We start from the raw sequence: 21,309 nt of genomic DNA on the forward strand, positions 1-21,309 counted from the left end.
TCATTCACTCAATAGCCTTTCTCTGAACAAGACAGTATGTATGAACATGGAGTATGGTATCTTTCAATCAATGAATGAACGTGTTGAAAAGACATACTAAAGTATTCAGCTGGGTGTTAGGACTACTGCATTGGATGGCATGTTTGAAGAGCATTGCTTTAGTCTGGCCACCAGAATATTTAAGCAATCTTTGGCTTTAGGACACCTCCAGGAAAAACATATACTTATTCTTTAGTTATTAAAGTTCTTTTTCCCTACATGCATGTATGAAGAAATGAGCAAATTTTGAAAAAACGAGTGATCAGATACTGGAGATAGATAGCCAGAAAAAGAAAAACCACAGAATTGAATAAGTAGCAAAAATATTAATATTAAAAGCTAGTCAATAGAAAAAGTACTACTGTGGCCAGCAGAACTACTGAAGCTTGGTTTCCTATGGATTTTGTCTCATGGTTGAATTCATTGGCATCAAGATATGAACTCCAGCTGAAGGTTTTCCATGGTTACAGGCATTTATCATGTTTTTATCCTGAGTCATTTTTCTGGGACTTGGTAAACATGAGTTCACCCTGTAGCCTGTCTTTTACTGAAGGCATTCTATCTGGTCATTAATTTTCATGTAAAATTGTAGTACCATTATATCTTAGGGAGTCTTTATCCTTTGTTAGATTTGGTTGGCCAATCTACACTGGGCAACTGGTTCAAAAAATGTAGGGGTGTGGCCAAACAAATATTATGGACACCTATGCTTCATTTTCTTAACAAATGAGGCTACTGAACTCCTCTCCCCCACATGTAAATGCATGTTTGTGTAAAGATGCATATGTATAAATCCCAAAGTGAATGAAATAGAGGTAACAGAAAAAAAAACAATCAAGAAACTATAGGAAAATACTTGACTTTGGGTGCAGTGATGAAAGGCAGCAAAATGCACTGCATATTAAAAACAGTTCAAAGGAATGCCTTTTCCAGCTTTCACAGGGAAATACTCTATCTGACTTGCATGCCATGGTTTAATTCTGAAGTTGTAACTAAGCTTTCCAGAAAAGCCTTTGTGAAGAGCTTATCTGATTTTCAGAAAGCCTTTCTATGACAGACCATTACCTAAACTAAAACCAGCAGGAGTCCAAAGTATAGCAACATGGAAACAAGTGAAGAGAATTCCTAGTGGCTCTTAAGGCTTGTTTCTGGGTCTTAGTAAACATGAGTTTATGCTGTAGCCTTTCTCTTATTGCACTAACCATCTTTCACCCCATAAAAGCAGTAAGAATATAGTATCTTTGAGATCTTCCAGACAGTATTTTTGTCAGCTATTACTGCAGGTACAATGAAAGACTCAGCTTGATTTGCTGATGGAAGAAAGTGGATACTATGGTTGGACCATAGAGACTCCACAACCTCATCTGCCAGCCTCTTCCAGTCCTTTATTATCTTCTGAGTGCAGAGGGGTCGCCTAATGTCCACCTGAAGTTTCCATGCTGCAATTTAAATCTGTTACTTCTTGTCCTGTCTTTCTTTTCCCGTCTTTGGGTATGGATGATAGTGTGCCCTCATTCCTTTAGCAGAGACCTTTCATATTTGTGTTCTTACACCAAATGGATTCTCTGTTTGCTGTCACATAAGGCAAAGATCCTAATCTTTTCATGGATTCATCCACCTCTAGGAACTCTGGAATATGTACTGTCATCTTTGCATTTCCATTTGTATTTAATGATGACTGAAGCACTGCAGTGTGAGTTATAATTAAAGCAAGTGTGATATTTAGAGAATAACTGACAAAATTTTTGCAGCTATTGAAAAGCTTGTCTGGTTAATTTTATTTTAAATCTCATTTTCACAAAATGATTTCTTCTAATCTTCACCATCTGCGTAACAAGTGTAATCAGCAAGCTGAAATTAAAATATCTACAACCTTTGCCCTTCAAATCTATCACAAATTAAACCCGAAAAGAATGTGTTCTAGTGGCAAAAAAATCTTCTGCAGAAATCCCTTCTGTTAATCTCTCCCTACTAAGGCAAAATATGTACCCCTGCTTAAAAAGAATACAAATAAATGTAATTAAACAACTTTTTTTGTGAAATTTTATTTGTCTTCATCAGATCTTGAAGTACATGCTGATTTAGAAACCTCAGACTTTTTGCCAGATGGCAGTGGAGTAGACATCTTTTACAAGCAGCAAATCAGCAAAGCGCATAGGATATTCTTGGAAAATCTGAAAGCCATTCTGTGCCTACAGTACCTAGGTGACCCTTCAGAGCTTAATAGAAAGATAGCATCTTAGGAACTAGCCAAAGAACATAATTGGTAGGAACATTTGCAACATTATTCTACAGCATTTGTCTGCAGTGGTACTTCTTCTTGTAACAGTTGATAAGAAAATGCTAGTTGACTTTTAGGGAGAAAATTGGCTCAATGCAGAGGATTTTTAGAAATTCCACCATAAACATTTCTTACACATACCTTTGTCATTGTTATTTGAAAAGTCCAGTCACAGGTAATGGCACTGACTCTTTGTCCAGTACTGTACTCACTAGGAAGTGCTTTTGTTATAGTACAGGCTTTTCTGTTTTCTGCATTGGAGGGTTGCTGGTAAATTCCCTTCCTGTTAGCTGTATTTGAGTAATATTCTCCATGAGGAAAAGAATCAATGCAAAGGTAATCCTTCAAAACAGCTGAGACAGCACTGCATACCAGAGGGCTGAAAAAATGTGAATGAACACTCTCTGATTTACCAGTGAGGTCTGTTCCTCCAGTGCAAGTATTTAATCTGCTGACAGGAGATAAGGGACTTTGTACAGCTCAGAGACCAACCTAACATCATACATATTATACAAACAAGTATACCTTTGGAAGTAATTATAATGCAAAATATTGAATATCTCCTTTGTCTCCAGTTCCATGCATACAGTAGTAAAGGATGCTGCAAATCCTTGCATTTCAGTGTGTACAGGAAGAAGATGTTGTTTTGGAGCATAAAAAACCTTGCACATCTTCTCACTCCCTGTTAAAATGTCATAAATTTTCATTTCCAAAATTGGCAAAAAAATAGCATCAGATCTAGTTTTCTCCTGATCAAAGTCTACTCAGGTACCAAATTGCCTACTTCATTTACTTCTCAAACATATCCATTAGATAAAACTAGTAAGAATAATGAGAAATCAGTTGAAGAATGCTTGCTTTCTATCTTCAAACTCATAATTTTTGAATTAGCAATAATTCTTTGTGATATATGAAAGCTTTTCCTTTGTTTTATGATTTGATGTGAAGTTATGAAACCCTGGACTGTGCAGGTTTACTCCTGGCAAGAGCCAGCTATGAGAAATGTCACTTATTAAAACATGCATATTTTGTTTCCTTGTGATCACTTTGTTCTGATAACATTTTGAAAGCTTAATGAACTGTGGTACTTCTTATCCTAGTAACTAGCAGAGATTAGAAATACGAATTAAATATATTTCTACTGGAAAGTCCAGATCAAGGCTGAGTAAGAAAAAAAAAAAAGAAGTTAACCAACTCCAAGTACAGTTTCTCCTATGCGAATTAACATTAGAACATTGCTTAGCTGACGTACATAGGAAGTTTGGTACCAGGTCAACTTATATCAGGAGAAACAAAGTCAAATTCATAAAAACATTCCTACATATGCACTTAAATGGCCATGGTCATGTAAGTGTTAGTGACACATTAATCAGACTTGGGTTTTTGCAGATGTAACCCTGTTTTTAGCTGGGAGACTGTCTCACTCCTTTCCTATTCTGAGCTATTGACAGTGAGTAGGCTAAGCAGCAGGTGGGGGTGAGGAGAAAGCATATGTTCCTTCATTTCTGCAGTTTTTTTTCACATCTCTTCTCTAACTCTCTACCACTGATCTATTTAGTGAATTTCTACTCCTCCAATACTGAACAGAAGATGGGGGCCTATGGAGAAGAGGGAATTGAATAATGATAAAGTTTATGTGACAGTTTATATATCTGCAAGGCAAGGTTGTAGGAAAGACAGTATATTTTATTAGAATAATTCATATAGTTGGGAAAGAACAGATGAACTTTTGGTATAAAAGCCCTTCTTCAGTTCTGTGGAATGTGTGCACACATTTTGTTGAATAATTTCAGCTGAAGTAGTGCTCACCATCCATGGTTAACTTAAACTTGCCTTTAGCAAAGAACATGAATTCTTTTGAAAAACCATAAATAAAACTAAGAAGAGTTGTATGGAAATTACTTTTCTTTTCAAAGTCTCTGAAAGGCAGGTATAAGGTGAAGACTGCAGCATGCTGGGTTCTCTTTTTGCACAGGGTACATGCAGTCTGTGTATACTCCAGTTTTCCTCTTATAGCCATAAGTATGCCTTAGTTTTCACATCATAGAGCAACTCTTGAATGGAGAGTTTGCTTCAAACAGTGGATTTCTCCACTGGGATTATCAGTAGGATGGCAGTTCCAACTGGAGGTTAGCAGCATTGTCAGTGATCCATGTTAAGACTGTATTAAGTAGCTACAGCATTTCACATTGGCCATGAGCCATTTATCAGGTGATAACTACTAGCAGTTGCAGACCTGGGCCAAATTCAAATGAATAACCTAGATGTGAAATGCCATGTATTGTGTTCAGTGAGCCATTCTGTTGCCTGAAACCATGGACTTAGTGATCCAGGACTAAATTAAATAGAAGCAGTCCAATGAATGTCCAATTTTACTCAGTCATCCAAATATATTATGATATTATAGCACTATGGAGAGATATACTGTGGTTGAGATAATTGTGACTGTTAATTTTCAGCCTTGTGGCTAAAGGACATTCCTCTGGAAATTATTACAAAGATGTAGGAAAGCATTATTTGAAAGACAATTACTTTTATTTAATTCTAGGCTGAAAAGCAGAGGAATTTATGATGTTTGTAACTGGTGTTATTTCTATAAAATGTGTTTATTTCCATAAACAGGCACAAAATACTTTCACATAGCAGTGTCAAAGAATTATTACAAATTTAGCTTCATTCTTCTTTTTAGACAAAACATAACAGCATAGTAGTGTGATGAAGATCTGGGTGGCTTTCTGGTCACATTTATTTTTTCTTCTTAAACGTCTGATGACACACCTGGTCTTCACATGTCAGTTCCTACAGTATTAAAATAACTAGTAAGTACACAGTGGTACAAGTTGTATTTTGCATACACAGAAGATCCCACCAGAAATTACTACAACTGAGCCACTGCATTAAAAAGGGATGTTTATGAGAAAGGGAACAAAAAGAATAGTGTATTATATGTAACCAAACAGCAGGCACACACCACATGTTGCAGTAATTAGATTTTGGCATTTGAATTGAGCTCTAAGAAGAATAAACATGAAAAATGCAAAAAAGTTGCTCTTTAATGCAAGGTTTTTTCATGCTCTGTTTTTAAAACAATATACTCTAATAGTTTATAATTCATGTTACCTCATAATTAATGAGAAGCAATGAAACAAGGAAATAATAATAATAAAAAAGGAGGATGCTTTAAAAAGATGACATTTGCTTCAGAGATACACCCAGCCATTTTTCAGAGGCCAGAACAATACACCATTTTCACCCAGTGTTGCAGCTAACCTCTTAAAGGTCAGGATACCTGCACATTGCAATACAGTCAGTTTGGTTAAGTCTTCTGATTAACTGGTGTTCCTGTGCCAAATAAGAAATTGAAGTGAGCTGAAGCTGCCTTTTTGGCCAGCAATTGGCCAAACCCACAATAGAGTTTCTGGAGACTGTTCTAAGAAACTGCCTGTTCTCTTTGTTTCTACCAGTCTTAGCCTCAATCCTGGTGTGAGCACGCAGAAACTTTGTTAGGTCAGTTTTTGAATATGTGTTAAAATAGATTTGTAATTTACTAGGCAATTCGCTTTTAGTTAAGTGGCAGATAGTGTTTTTTAATTCATCACTGACCTTTCAAGCATACAGACTTGAGGCAATGTAATGTGGTTGGCTATACTAACTATCTGCAGGGTAAACTTGTGAAGGAGTAGTTATCTAGATGCAAACCATGAGATAGAACAATGAGCTCTCCTCCATAATCTTTCTGTAGCCACCTATTGCACCATCCAACATGATCACACCCATTTCTTGATCACTCTCCCAAGGAACTCTGGAATTATTATCATTATGTATCTATTATTTTGAAATCTTTCTGGACTTCACTGATTGCTTGTTTCCTGTACAGGCTCTGCTGGCCTTTCTTGGACTCACCTAGTTTATCTTTGGGCTCCAGCTTTGGGCTCAGATGTATGAATGTTTTGACTATTTTATTGTACTAGCACAAAGTAATTGCAGTGTAGGTTGTTTGCAGGATCCTCTTGAGTATCCAGAGATTTCTGATCTGTATTGCAGCATAGGATGCTAAAATTTTACAGTGCTTCTTTCAGAACAATAAATAGTATTTTTCTTGCAATCTGTCCCATGCTACCTTCTTTTTTCTACCAGTGATTATATAAGAATGAGATAATGTTAGAAGTGGAATGTAACAAGAAGGGTTAATAGCTGGAGGGCAGTGGACCACAGCAAAAAAAAACACTGCAGGGTTATGACTTAATTGGGAACAGGTGGAAAGAAATTGAGCATTCCTGAATTGTAGCAGAGGGGGGGATTTCCTTAGAGTTCAGAGATCAGAGCTGTCTAAATAAAGACCATTCTAACTAGAGCAAGTAACAAACCCTTTGAAATGGAAGATCGTACTCTGTTACGGCCTCCGCTCTGTGTTCTATCTTTGTCTAGCAGCCCTTACCAGATGCAGTATGTCTCCTTCAATCCAGTGCTTCCAGCCCCTGTTTTTCTTTTCACCATTCTGAACACATACCAGTTTGTCACCATCCCAGGTCACTAGAGTCTGCATGAATCAGATAATTAACTCAGATATGTTAATAAGAATTTTATGAATACATGAAAATAATCTCAATCAAACAATGAAAAGACACAATTACAGTTGCTTCCTATCATTCCTCATCTTCCTCCTAAAACCCCCCAAATCATCCATTCAACCCAAACCCGAATGCATTCAGGATGACAACAGCATTTTGATGTGAAGCTTTTATGGTCGTTTATTGTAATTTCCATGTATTTCTTCACATACATGAATATAAAGTGTTCATACCAACTAGTGAATTGCTGAGTGAATTAAAAGACACTTGGCCAATGTATGCAAACTGTATTTTTCTCTTCTTGATGTTTTAAGCCACTAATAAAAAGATTGTAAAGTTTCATGAGTGAAGACCTGGGGGCTTTTACCAACTATTGCAGTGCCAACACCTTCTCTAGCTCTGCATAAAATAACAAGAGGAAGTGTATGTTAATATCATATCATACAATAAAGTTATTTAACTATTTTCATGCACTTTCACAAAAGACCTTTAAAGAGATATGATCATAAGCTGGACAACGTGCTGTAGCTGATTGTGCTTGAGCAGAGGGCTGGACTAGATGATCTCAAGAGGCCCCTTCCATCCTCAACCATTTCATGATTTGATGTGATTCAGTCTATCACTAATAAACAGGGTGTTGGGTATGCTGATTCTTGTCCAGGAGCAGCATGACCATATCTGTAAGCAAATGTTCTCTTTACAGGCTAAATTCTTTACTCAGATATGCTTGAGTACATTCAAAGCAACTTTGTTTTAATTGTTCTGGATTTGAACCATTGTACTTTAGGGAGACATTTAACCATGTATCATAGGCAAATCCTCATCAGAGACCAGTTACAGTCAGTGGAAGTTCAGTTATTAAAAAGCTCCAAGACTATTGGGAGCTTAATTCATTTTCTAGTTCAGCACTGGATGATTTATTTCTCTTATGAGGGAGCTTTCTATTAATAATGAGACAAAACTCATTCCATTTCAGTTAACCTCTTCCTTATTTACAGAATTTTTAAGCTACATGCTCTTTAAATTATCCATGCCCTCTTTACATTTAAATGTTGCCTAACAGTTTTATTGCCTTCATCTAACTTCAATGTATTTGAGGCACTGTTTTGTTAATAAAATGACTGGAAAATTCTTTTAGAGCAGTCCAGAGGATAATGGCACAACATGGTTCCTTTTTCCTTCTCCTCGTTAGAAACAATATTATTTGTTAATAATATTAGGCAAAAATGATTAAATCGGGTAGGGTTATAATTGTACAAGCTATGTTTCCTTCCTTCCTTCCTTCCTTCCTTCCAAATAATTGGTAATGAAGAGGAGAGTCTGCAAATGCACAGAAAGGCAATGGCTTTGATAGTTGTAAAGAGCGCTAGAGGAGCATTAGTCCATGGATTTAAGGAGTGATGCAACTAATGAGTCCTTAGATCCTTAGTAATGCCTTCAACTGATCTAAAGTGATGTGGGAGCAATGTTTTAAAGGAATAAAATCTATCGTAGGAATATGTCCCACTCAGTGCTCACTGGAGAAAGTGATAGGAAGAAAATTTAGGGACGGGGATATTCAGAATGCTGGGAAAAAAATGAGTCTTGTTATTTGATGGCATGCAGTGCTATGAATGATAAATAATTTGGAAGAAGTCACAGGAATTACACTGCGCAAAGTTAGTTTGTGAATGAAAAGTGATCCATAGTGAATAAACAATGTCTTCTGTTAAATTTGTGCCACTCCAGTGAAGGATGATGTAAGTTCAAATGTAAACATGTCCTTTATGCTGCCAATTTCCTGTGTCAATTGCCAAAACAAAACGGGTTTTGTTGACAGTGAGCTTTGATCTCAGCTTCTCAGAGTTTGGCAACAAGTTCTGAAACCTTGTTTATTGAGAAGATACTGATGGGAAAGACAGCATGTGTCTGGAGAAGAGCAAGAGAGCTGAGAGCTGACAGTTGATATGGGTAGATTCCGTGAATGATGACAAAGGCAGGTGATACAAGATAAGCAAGACTCTGAAGGGGACAGTCAATGGAAATTTAAGATCTACTAGCCTTTCTACCTTTGAAAATCTTGCTTAAGCATGTTAGGGGTGAGAACAGTGAAACAGAAGCAGTATTGATACAGAAGCTTGAAGCTGAATTCAGTAAGTAAATTCAATTAGCGCTAGTACGTATTGTTTTCCTCACTGACTTCTCTGATACAGCCTTGTTTGAGTGCCTCACAGGAAGACTTTGTTGACTCTGTTGTAGGAGGCAGGGCATGGGCTAACACACAATATGGTCTTTCATTCAAACATTATTTGTCCATGTATCTCACTGAAAGGTGTCTGAACATATGTCCAGTTTTCTGGGGGAATTTTGAACTTGGGTTACTTCTATAATCCTTAAGTTATTAAAGCATGTACTTCTGGGCCTCCTTGCCTGTCTACCACTGCCAGTAGGCTGCCACCCAGATCAGTGGTACATTTTTTTCTTGTCCCTTCCCAAACCTCCCTTAAGGTTAATAGCTGAGTGAAGGTTTATTTTTAAGTGTCCAGCTGTTAAAATGTCCAACCGAGGCTGAGGCAGGTTCAGTGGACACCTAGTGAACCTAGCCATTCAGAACTAGAGAATTTATGTTGACACAGGGAAAGTCCTAAATTCAAAGGGATGATTTTGCAGTTTCATTAAGGAAGATACACAAGTAAAAATATGGTTTTGCCACTTTCTAAATACATAAAGGTGTATCATAGAAAAGCCGGGAAAATCCCCTAGTAGAAAACCATGTAATTAATGAATGTCCTCACATATCTGAGTAACCATCCTGATTTGCTTTTATAATAAATGCTTGTAGCAGGAAAGAAAACTGTCTTGAGATGCAAATTATTTCTACTTTATAAAAATCCTCTGGTATCTGCAAAATATTGGGTTGTTTTTTTCATGTATTCAGCTAATTTTTGGAACTGCTCAGTCCTGTGCTGACTGTAGTATAAACAGATACCAGGTATCAGTTTTTTACCTTTACCACTCGGTTATCCAGTCCTGTGGTATGTTCTTCAAACTCGACTCCTACAGTGAAATTCAGTTCATAGTTTCTGAAAGTACTGAGTGTTTTTGTTTTAAAATTATCTCCATCTTGAATAATCTCCTTTGTTTGTTTCAAGTGTTTTGCAATCTTACGAGTCGCAAAATCAATACCTGCCAAAAAACCAAAAAGAGCATCATAATGAAAATTCCAATATTTTTTACCAAAAATAAAAAACCCACAGCACTTATATTTACATATAACAAAAAAATACATTCTGTGTGCAATGTAGCTCCACAAATGATGCTTTTACCTGTAACATTTTGCAAAGAAAAAGATAATTTCAAATAAAAATAATGTTGTGTTTGCAAGTAGACTTTCAGTTTGGGGATCTTCCACTAATTATAAATATATTTGTTAACAGGATATCTGTGGGAATGTTGTGAGCAGAGTTACAACTTACAACCAGTTGTGAATAGACGCTGGTGTGTTAAATCACCCAAATTTTCATTCTTTGTAGAGAATGTGAAATAACAGGGGTTATTAATACTGACATTGACTTTTTGGCCTCACTCACACAGGAAGCTGTGGGATGCCAGCAGTGTTATTATCTTATGCCTGGAAGCCATTCCCTTTGCTGAGCATGCAGTGTAAATCATGTAGCTCTTAGGCGTGAGGGTACTGGTATATGTCCTGCAAGATTACAAATGCTGGCCACCCCAAAAGCAGGATCTCAGAATAATACTTCTCTTCAGAAAATAAGCACATTAGGATGAGTATGTACTAAGGGGATTTTGGCATCTTACTTTTATAATGAACCTATAATCTGTGGAAGTATACTAGGGGTTAATTAATTAATTAAAAAAAATTATACTAATGAATAAAAAAGAAACAAATAAAAGCCTGACATCCATTACTGTTAGACAGAAGAAACAGAAGAAAAAAGTACTTTAAATGGTAAAGGAGACAAATTCAAAGTCAAAAGTCAAAAAAAGTATCAAAAGTACAGCACTTGACAGTTCCTGTTTAATATTCTGTCAACATTTTATGGAGTACTGATCTCCTTAACATCCTTATTTTGTTCATGATGAAGACTAACATTGTAATGTAAACAACCGCTTGCAACTGAATGCATTGAAAGTTACCAAAAGCAGAATATATATTACTATGATGACAGTTTGCCCCAGACAATCCACCTAATGCCAGCTGCATTACCATCTGCAATAAATATTTCTGACCAGCTGGCAGTGAATCTTATTATGGTGCTATATGCAAATGAAATAATCTCACATGCTTCTGCAAGAGAGTGAAAAATGGGTTTGGTTTGTTAGCCATCCTTTAGTGGTTTTGCATGTGAGTTAATCATTGTCAGCTCAGCGATGCCACACACTAATGGAGCCCTTTTTCTTTTGGTAGTTTCATTATACTACTCGTGAAGTACTAATCGAATTGAGTAAGAGGATTGGCTTGAAAAAAATTGTGACTTTTTAACATGAGGAATAATATTCTTGGTCAGTATTTATATTCAAGACTTCTTGGGTATATTTTATCTGCTATGGTGGATTAAAAGTAACTCTGGGTCTGATTTATAGCCAGGTAATATAAAATTTAGTTCCCTCTGAGGAAAAAAAAATGTCTAGACTTCTAAAGAAATGCTATTTCTGACTAATATATTAGTCTTGTAGCTCCTGGAGAAAAATTGGGGGACGTTTTATTAAAGCATGGTTTTCATAACTGCATTTTGAACAATACAAGCACTAAAAATGATGTATTGCTCTATTATAGTAGATTAAAATACTTTGTAACATGTTTATGATAAAATCAAAGTTTCTGGCTTAAAGGGCAAAACTATTCTTTAATTAAAGTATAGAAATGTGTATGCATTAGTTAAAAGGATAGATGAATTTTAAAATCCAAAACCTCAGTGTGCTTTGAACCTTTAATTCTTAAATCACATATAAAATTGTGAGAAACAGAAGAGTACCTTTTCACCCTTTCCATGTAGTTTCTTTCCATTCTGAGAATCACCTATAGCTATATGCATCTTTGCATTGTTTTTGGTGTGTTTTTTCTTTTTCTAATTCATTGGCAATTTTTAATTAATATAACTTATAGTATATATGTGCATGTATACATAAAAAATCATTATGTACTCATGAAAGGCCAGATCCAGACAGCTGGTGCAAACAGCTCCTTCATCCCAACCTGTTGCTGGCATTCTTATTGGGAAAGTAGATTGAAAATTTTGTCACAAAATTCAGTGAACACCTCTCTAATACAGTCTGCCCAGGGTAGGCAATGAGTCAAAGTATTTCCCAGGAAAAATACATCTGTATTGCATTCCTTATTCTAACACATTCTTCCTCTTGCTTTGTTTCAGGGTATTGAGTGGGTCAAGTTCCTTTGTTCTCATGAACTGTTACTCTCTTTTTCTAAGCAAGCTTCCCAGTATTGGATGACTATAGTCCAGACCCCATTGTAGGCTGAATCCATCCATTTTTCTCCCAGTTTCCACTGGGATATATAAGATCAGAAAGGCATCAAAAATGCACTTGATTTAATAATAACAAAGTCATAATTAATCCACTGACTGAAACGGTTCTAAAGATTGCCACTAAGATGCAATGGGGAAGTGCTATAGACCATTTCATGGTAGCATAAGCTGGTACAAAAAGAAATATAAAATTGGAAAATGAATTACTGATTGTAAAAGGATCAGGATACAAGAATGATAATAATTAAAGTTTAGTTTAAAGCTGATATAATATTTGTATTATGACAGTTAGATATTAAATTCTTTTTGAATTTGAGTGAACATCACAGTTTAAATACTACAGTGGGTAAATTAAAACTGAAATAAATACATGTTATTAGCAGCAGACATCCTTTTCTATGACATTTTTCCTGAATTTTATGGCAAATGCAAGTGAAATGTTACAGCTCAACTGAAATAAACAATATAAGAATCTCATCCAATGATACCCTAGAAGGGAAGAAAAAACCAACAATGACATGGCCACTACAACCAAATGAAAAAATATCACCATAATTACAAATCCTTTTGGAAAGGAAATATGTACACCACAAGTGTTTAATTTGCATCCTAAAAAATAAGGAAGGAATAAACCTGAAAAGTAAAGAGATTTTTCCCAAGATAATTATTAAAAATAGAATTATCGAATATGATTAAATCTATCATTATAAAGCAAGGTAGAACTAGAGTAGGCTGACCATCATGACTGGTGTTAGAATAACACCCTGCAAAAGAAGGTCAGGTCTTGGAGCAAGGAGCTGAGACAGGACTGATGCAGAGCCAAAGCAGAGAAAACTAGGCAAGAGGCAAGAGTTTAGGTAAGACCAGAAGCTGAGGCAGGCAGTGAAAGAAGCCTAAGGTAGATGAAGACAGTCTGGACTAGTCAATTTGTGACAACCAGGATTTGACTTAAGTATCATCCAGACCATCAGACCCCATGGCTCCCTTGCATTTGGCATATTTAATGCTGAAATCACATTTCAGTTGCATATAAACTATTAATTATTGGCATAATTGCCAAACCACAGCACTCAAATCACTTCAGTTAGTGTGTATCTTTCTCCTAAAATTCATTATATTGTCTTAACCATTATTATTTTTTTAAATATTTTTTTGTACCTTGCAGGTGTATGTGTATAGTATTTACAGACTTCCCTAAAGTTACTGAGCTTTTCTCTTTAAATGCAAAGGCTAAAAACTACAAATAGTGAAACTTGCCTTTCTCTCTTAAAAGAGTTGCAGCTTTGAGGAAATTATAACTGTTTTCCATTGTTGTTGAATAATGATAAGAGTTTATTTTTATGTGTTTATGGGTATTTCTTCTCTTTTGATCTGAACAGATAAATAAATTAGCATTAAGATTCCTTGATGAGAGTAAAACTAGTAGAAAATCATTAAGAGCATCAAATTTTTCATCTCAATTAAGGATTTTGTGTTAGTTATCCTTAAACCAGTCACTAGTGTAGACATTGAGAATTACCTGAAAATTGTTAGATTTCATTACTTGATTACCTTCCTTGTGTTAGACTTTTCTTCCTAACAAACACATTTTCTTAGCTTGTGAAAGATGGATATACAGTGTATGCATTGATTTTGAACCACTGCATAATTTTTATAACTACATCCTTACAAGTAAATGTTTTGGAATCTGAGCAATCAAGTTCTTTAGATGTCCATTAACTTGTCTTAACACCTTTTGAAGAAAGCACAAGAAGCCACAAGTCTGATCTTGTCTTCTGATGAAAAGTGCAAGGTACTTTGACCTGAAAAAAGTCTTGTTTATTAGCATCGCTCTTACAGTGGTGTCAGCTACTGTATAAAGGCAGAGAAGTAAGAAGAACAAATGCGGAACAGAAGATAGAAATCAATGACCACCAGATAGAAAGCAATGAAGCATCTGGGGATGAGAAGTGCATAGACCCAGTCGGGCCCCTGAGGGCTATCAATTGTAAGCATAAAAATAAAATACACGTTTGATGTTTGCCACATGCTAATTTATGATTCAGAGCCAGACAGACTCCTCCAATCTAAGTTAAATTAACCAACTCTAATGACTGCTTTTCTTCTCTAAGTTTTATAGACATCACGTATGGTAAGGAAATAACTGTCCTTTATGCCCTTCTTCTGTGATATAGTACAGCTAGGAGAAGATTCTCGATTCTAAAGATTACACTTCTCATGCATGTATAAATTGAACTCCACTCCTTTTTTTTTTTTTGTGGTTTTTGGAATGCAGCTACATTACCGCAGTGGTGGAAAGGTGATAACTATTCTTTCAATGCCAATCCAGAGTGTTCTGAAGACGTTATTGAGAAATGTTGATGTCTTCTATTATTTCTTCTTTTCAGCAAATTAAAGATCTACATCTCTGCTAACCTAAGTAGAGGAAAGATTTCCTGCACACTATTTGCATAATCATAATGACCTGGAGCAAAAAATTTATGCCTTTTATAAGAACAAAAATGCTTGAAAGACAATTTATATTGAAAATAATATCTGCAGCAAAAGAAGACATTTCTCTCACAAAATTATCTCCAGTCATTACAAAAATTGAGTATGTCAGTGGGGGAAAAAGTAAATCTACAAAAAACATAAACTTGATCTTGATATGAACAGACAAGGATATTGCTTGCATTATCAGTTTACAGTTGTTAACAGTGTTGTAGTATTCTAGCATCTACAAAGAGTATGCTTAATATCCTATACAATGGATGCACCAACTGTAGCTATCGGGCTTCTAAAGATATAGAGAGGCTAACAAACTAGTAAATGAAAGTTGCCTAAAGAGCAGAACATCTCTTTTTGCATGTACACTTATTTTGTTGTCATGAGTGATGGTTGTAGACAAATGAAATTAAGCTCAGTTAACCATGTAAACATATGTTTAAGAAATCCTGTGACCTACTTGCTATATAAGGATGCATCCCACAAAAATTGTCAGAAATACCTGCCTATTTATTTTTATATGCATTTAAAGGCTTTTATTGCCTTTACCATGCAACTCTGGTACGTATAATTTGTACTAGTTCAGAGCACTAATTACGTACTAAACACTATTGTTGCTTTAGTGATATATAATATCTTACTCCTCTTTAACAGAGCCAACCAGATTATGCCTTGACTGTTACAGTAAGTATATACCAGGAATAAAATAGAACTTCTGTGTCTGAAAGCTTTTTTTTTCTTTCCTTTCAGTCTGTATATGTTTTTTCATTTATCTGAATAAAAAGTAATATCTTTGGCTACAAGTAGTCTCTTGCTTATATACTTAGATCATTGTAATTAGAACTACATTGCAATTACTTGATTTTTAATGTGATTGGCAGAAACCCTTATGCCACAATGCACATTATACAAATAATGTCATTACTTTTTAGAAGGATTTTAAACTGAAACACTTGATCTTTATCTCTATATAGTTAATATTTTTTAATTTACCTAAAGCGACCATGTAGTTTTCAAAGTTTTCATTGGCTTCCATTTCCCACGTCCCATTGTAATCAGCAGGCATGGTGGCAGGAGCTTAAAACCAACTTCAGATCAAAAGGTGAAGCTGGAAACAGGATCTGCTAAGAAAATGTTTTATAAACCTTTTCATATCTTTTTTAATAAGGTTTATGGTTTTCTAGATAATATAGTTTAAGGTTCAGAGTGATAACCCTAGAAAACTTCTCCTTCATTAACAAAGTTCAGTTGAACTGCTGGCAGACAAGGAAGACTTTCTGAAATATGTAGCGATACAGGATATGATTTTACAGTGACCTTTGTAATGAACTACTAGCTATTACAGGATAATTTTGAAATACATTGAACACAGCGTTAACTTGTACAGTCCAGTTAAAGTTTCCAAGGTGAATTCTCTTTTTCAGTTCCTTTCTATGTGTCACATTTTCCAATGAAGGCCCAGTCTTACAGAGCTGACACACCCAGAACTCGCATTTAAAATTGGTGGAAGTTTTCAATGTGCAATAAATGCAAGGCAGGGCAGAAAAGGGAATATTTCTGTTGAAAAAAAATTTGTTTTCCTTTGATTTTAAAAATACCTGTATACCAATAGCTGCACTTATACCAACTGCACTTCCATATTTTTGTTTTAATTTAACAGCAAGTTTAGCAAATGTAAAGTAGATCAAAATCAATCATAATTAGTATCAATCCTACCCTAAAAATGATTTTTTAAGTACTCGGAAACATAGCAGTTTGTGTTAGGTAATTTTCATCTAGCAGCATTACATTGCTGTGGAGAAAAGCACAGATTTCAGTTGTGCAAATAAACACTTTCAGAATGCATCTGAATGGAGTATTTGCAGAACTTTGTTGGAATTTAAAGTAAGCACTAAAAGCAAATTAATATAAGTTAAGGTTTTAAATTCTCTGGCTTTAATGAGTCAAGTTAACTTACAGATGGCTCTACAGATAGAATAATTTAAGTGATCAGGAGTCCAAAACACCTTGCTTTTGTTTCTCTTTTCTACTTTTTTTTCTTTTAATGGGAATATTAAAAATACTACTGGAAAATTGTTAAGGTCTAGAACTCCAACTCAGAAATAAGTAAATTGAAGAGTTACTGATCTTATAATGTCTTCTGTATGCTTTTTCTGTGTTGAAGTTTAATGTAAAATTCCACAACTACTGAAAAATTATAGAGGGATTAATAAAGAAAACAGCAAAAGAAGTTGAGAGTTTCTGGGAGCTGAGTTTTTAAAGTGCCTTTGCATGTTACTTAAGGAGTTAATTTAAAAGAAGGAAAAGAAGTATCTTAATCTATACTTACAAGAGATATGAAGAGGGTTTTCAATGAGACATCAGACAAAGGCTTAAGGAACTGCAGTGACTGAAATTTGAAGTTAGGCGAATTCCTATGTTGAATGCACATAGGAAGATATCTGCATTGTTAAAGGTAGGATATCTTGTTTGTCTGTAGACCAGTTTACCCAGGGAAATCAATAGTCACTGTTTGAAATCTTTTAATAGGCAGAGGGTGTCTTTCTCAAAATGCTTCATTTCAAGCACAATTTATTGGGCTGAACACATCTACTTATGTCTTTGCTTCCACTATTAGAATTTCTAGATGAAACACTATGAATGATGTCATGTTGAAAGTGAAATTTGTGCTTAAAACTTTGTTCCATGGTGATAGTATGTAATAGGTCTGATTTTACTTATCTTTGCATAGTGACTTTCTTAGCCTCCCATTACATGAACACTAATAAATAAATTATTAATATCTATATGTTTTATGTATGTACTAAAAGATCCTATAAAAACAAGAAAAAGGAAAGGTTATTGTTCCCAAGCCAACCACTCAGAACCACTCAAAATCAGCTGTGTAAGCAACATCAGTTTCCTTGTTCACATGCTTTAAGTGCATTACCTCACTGTTTTTCCAACTGGAAGTTATTCAATGTACTAAAGGGTACTCAGTGTTTTACCTCTCCAAATGCCTAGTGATGGATTTATGAGAGATGAATCAGTCTGAATGTCTACAATCATCTGCTAAAATCAAAGCATATGCTAGAAGCTCATGGTGAGGAAGTTTATATGCTCATTGATTTTAGTTCTGAGGTAGTTTGCTTCCTATATAACAGTAATTTTGGTAAAATGTGGAAGTGACTGAAGAATATCATGTGATGATCAACAATTAATGCCCATTAAGAACTAATAAAGAAATAAATGGTTCCATTGCTGTGTATATGCAAAGCTTAGGCACATCCTGAGAAAATTAATTTTGAGATGAGAAAATCCTCTACATATGAGGCCCTTATTATTTAACAACATACACATATAATTATACAGGTTTTCACAATGTTGTTTTGTTTATGCCCATCCCTTATTATTTGATGAAATAACTTTTTTTTTCAGTGTGTGTATTATGTAAACTCCATATTAGAAATTCTCTAAGTATATGCTTATCCACCAGCCTGAAATAGCTCTTGTGATACTTTTCAGGTAAACATGCAACTAGGAGGTTTACAGACACTAGATTTAACTAATCAAATAACTGCCTAAGTAGGGAATTAATAAAACATGAAATACTGACTTGTCAGAGTTCTGTGATGCTTCATGAGCTTTTAAAGAACATTCTGTTCAGGTCCACAAAGAGAATTTTCAGTTTATGAATCAATATCTTGATAGGCAGTAAAACTTCTACCACACTCAAATGCCTGCCTAAATCATACAGAGCCAAGAGACAGTACAGATGCTGTTAACACAATTTTTCAAAAAGCCCTATGTGGATAACTGTAACTCTGGAGATCACTGATACACTGTAGCCTCAGCATTCTCTGGCATCTGTGCTTCTAGTTACACTGACCTGCTTCTTGTCACATTTCAGCTTTAAAATATTGATGACTTATCCGCTTCAAATCTTAGAAATTATTCTATTTGCTCTGTGTTTATTGTGTATATACTACTTACATAGAGAAAAACTCTCAAAATGGCAAAACAGTATTTCCTTCCTCTGCCATGAGAGTCTGGGAAAATGAAGAAAAGGTGCCCTTTCCTAATTGTCATGGCTGTTTCATTCTCAGCATCCTTTCCTTGCAAGACCACCAGTAAAATCACTAGGGATGCCATGTATAGCGCATATTGAACCCTGGGAACTGGGGGAGGGAAGCATCTTCTTCAGGTTTTCCAATATCTATGTTAAAAACCAAAGCTCTGAGCTCATAGCTTGTGTGTCAGGTTTCAACCCAGACATAAGTTTTATGGCTGAGTAGTAAGACCTTGGAAATAAAGTCAAGTCATGAAAAATCAAAAGATTTTTGTAAGACCCTAAGTAACTTTGTCAGTCTTCATTTGTGTGTGAAGAAACAAAGATGGCTTTTCTTGCCACTGTCCTACAAATCAATATTGATTAGTGGCAGTTTGAAACAAAATATCTCATAAAAAGAGATGAGACTGACAAGATTGAAAAGCGAGGCCTTAATGTATCCGTGGAAGCTACTTCTAACCCTTGCCTCCAGTTCCTCTCACTGTATCTGAGACCTGCCCAGAAGAGAAATCCTGTATGGGTAGCTGAACAAAGTTCATCCTTCTTGCTATTTGGAAGAGCTGGTAGTGCACTCTACTTGGGAAAGATTATGCTGTAAAGCACTGGTAGGAGCACTGTATAAAGAACAGAGCTACTGGTCAAACATTTTTTTTCTGTAAACCTTTGGGCATGGTATTTTGAAGAGACAGTAGCATGCTTCCTACTCTATTTTTGCCTCATTTCATTTTAATTTCAAATTTATCAAGTATGCATATATGACACAGGAAAAAATGCCTTGTACTCCTCCAATCAGCCCCTACACTCCTCCTGCTTGACAGCTGGGACTTTTGCCTATAGTTGTTTGGTTGTTGTTTAACACATAGAAATATGGCAAGCTGCGTAAGTTGTTCTTAGCAACTGAATTCCCCTGAAGGATTCAGACAGAAGCAGCATGGTCACAGACACCTGTTATTATTTTTAACTTTTTAGCACATGCATACTCACTAGGTACATTTTTATTTTTAAGAAAATTAATCGTTTGAAATATATTCAGTGATGGCTGCTACTGCAAAAACTGTCTGAGGTGCTATCTCACCAGGCTTGGGGCTCTGTTCAGCACAAACATTAGTAGTCATGTTGTGACAACTAAAAGTAAGTTGGAGGGAGGCAATCTGCTTCTTGTCAGTATGTAAGATGGCTTGCAGGCCTTGGGGATTCAGCTGGGTCATCAGCTACTGGGCAGAGAATTTACTAAGAAGTGGCAGGAGCAGTAGGTGAGACGTACAGCAGGAAGGTGGTATTTGTGAAATGAGCTCAGCAAACTGTTTTATTGCCCAGATGGTAATGGTTGCCCTCCCCCAATATCAAATGGCACTAAACTACCTTGAATATCCCTAGCTTTAATTTTCTTGCCAGGCCAGATACAACTAAGTATAACCAAGCCTAGCTCGGTGTCTTGGAGTTAGGGTTTTGGCTTCAGACTCTTAAAACTTGCTTGCTTGTTCAGGTCTGGACCCTACAGAGAAGGAATGGAAATCTGACTGGTTGCACATATAGTTGCTGGCTAAACACTGGGTTTTTAATGTCAGTTCTTAGCTGATCATGCCAAAACAGAAGTCTGCAGGAACAAACTTTTTATTGACACCTAAAAGAAGGGAATTGTGAATGTGAATTCCTTCATTCACAGCTCAGTAGAGGAACATGTCTGACATCTTGTTGACCGAAGAGCAGGGACAGGTTGCAAATGCTGTGGTAGGGTCAGGACATACACATATCTTGCAGTTATGCCAGTTTGGCACATTTTGTGTTTACCTTTAATTTAACAAAAATGCACAAAAATATGTTCGTAATTACTCTTTTAGAAATAAAATAATTGGCTTTCTGCCATTGGATATTTTTTCTTTTTATTGATTAATGACTGTCTCATCTTCAGTCGTTCTTATCTTTGTCTGCTTTTGCTGATGGAGTTGAATGCAGGTGTTACAAACACTTTATTAATTAGAAACCCTTCTCCTCTTTAACTAAGGACAACTAAGGACTTTGGCTTAGCTTTTAGAGCAGGAGTCCTCAAACTACAGCCTGTGGGCCGGACACGGCCCCCCAGGGTCCTCAATCTGGCCCCCGGTATTTACAGACACCCCCTGCCCCCCCCCCCCCCCCCCCGCCCCACTCCCCCCGCCGGGGGTTGGGGGGGGAAACCAAGCAGCCGCAGATGACTTCCTGCCACTTAATCCTGTTTAAAAGCCCCCTGTTTAAAAAGTTGGAGGACCCCTGTCTTACAGACTTCATAATGTCACTAGTGATCATGTTACTGAATCTGATAATAATAAAAAAATCATCCAGTGGACCCTATTTGTTTAAGAACACGCTTTTATTAAAGTGGTTTGCATTCTGAAAAATAATGCTGTTGAGAAATAATAG

General features: G+C 35.9%; 1 protein-coding gene across 1 annotated transcript; it reads right to left on the reverse strand.

Moving 5' to 3' along the window:
• Positions 1-4,760: 4,760 nt before the first annotated feature.
• On the reverse strand, positions 4,761-15,927 carry RBP2 (retinol binding protein 2). The gene is made up of 4 exons (XM_037407263.1): positions 15,855-15,927; positions 9,878-10,056; positions 6,759-6,860; positions 4,761-5,119 (listed from the first exon to the last, which is right to left on the reverse strand). Exons 1-4 carry the CDS (start codon positions 15,925-15,927, stop codon positions 5,066-5,068), a joined length of 408 nt encoding a protein of 135 aa, XP_037263160.1. The 3' UTR covers positions 4,761-5,065.
• Between the last annotated feature and the right edge of the window lie 5,382 nt (positions 15,928-21,309).

This window comes from Falco rusticolus, chromosome 13 (genome assembly GCF_015220075.1).
Source record: "Falco rusticolus isolate bFalRus1 chromosome 13, bFalRus1.pri, whole genome shotgun sequence".
NCBI lineage: Eukaryota > Metazoa > Chordata > Aves > Falconiformes > Falconidae > Falco > Falco rusticolus.

Bases quoted from the DNA above. Each gene is read 5' to 3' on its own strand.
- RBP2 (XM_037407263.1), bottom strand. From the start codon at position 15,927: ATGCCTGCTGATTACAATGGGACGTGGGAAATGGAAGCCAATGAAAAC. The intron at 10,057-15,854 runs GTAAATTAAAAA...GTTTTTTGGCAG, and splicing joins AAACTACATGGTCGCTTTAG to GTATTGATTTTGCGACTCGT. The intron at 5,120-6,758 runs GTAAGGGCTGCT...TTAATACTGTAG, and splicing joins AAGGAGACATACTGCATCTG to GAACTGACATGTGAAGACCA.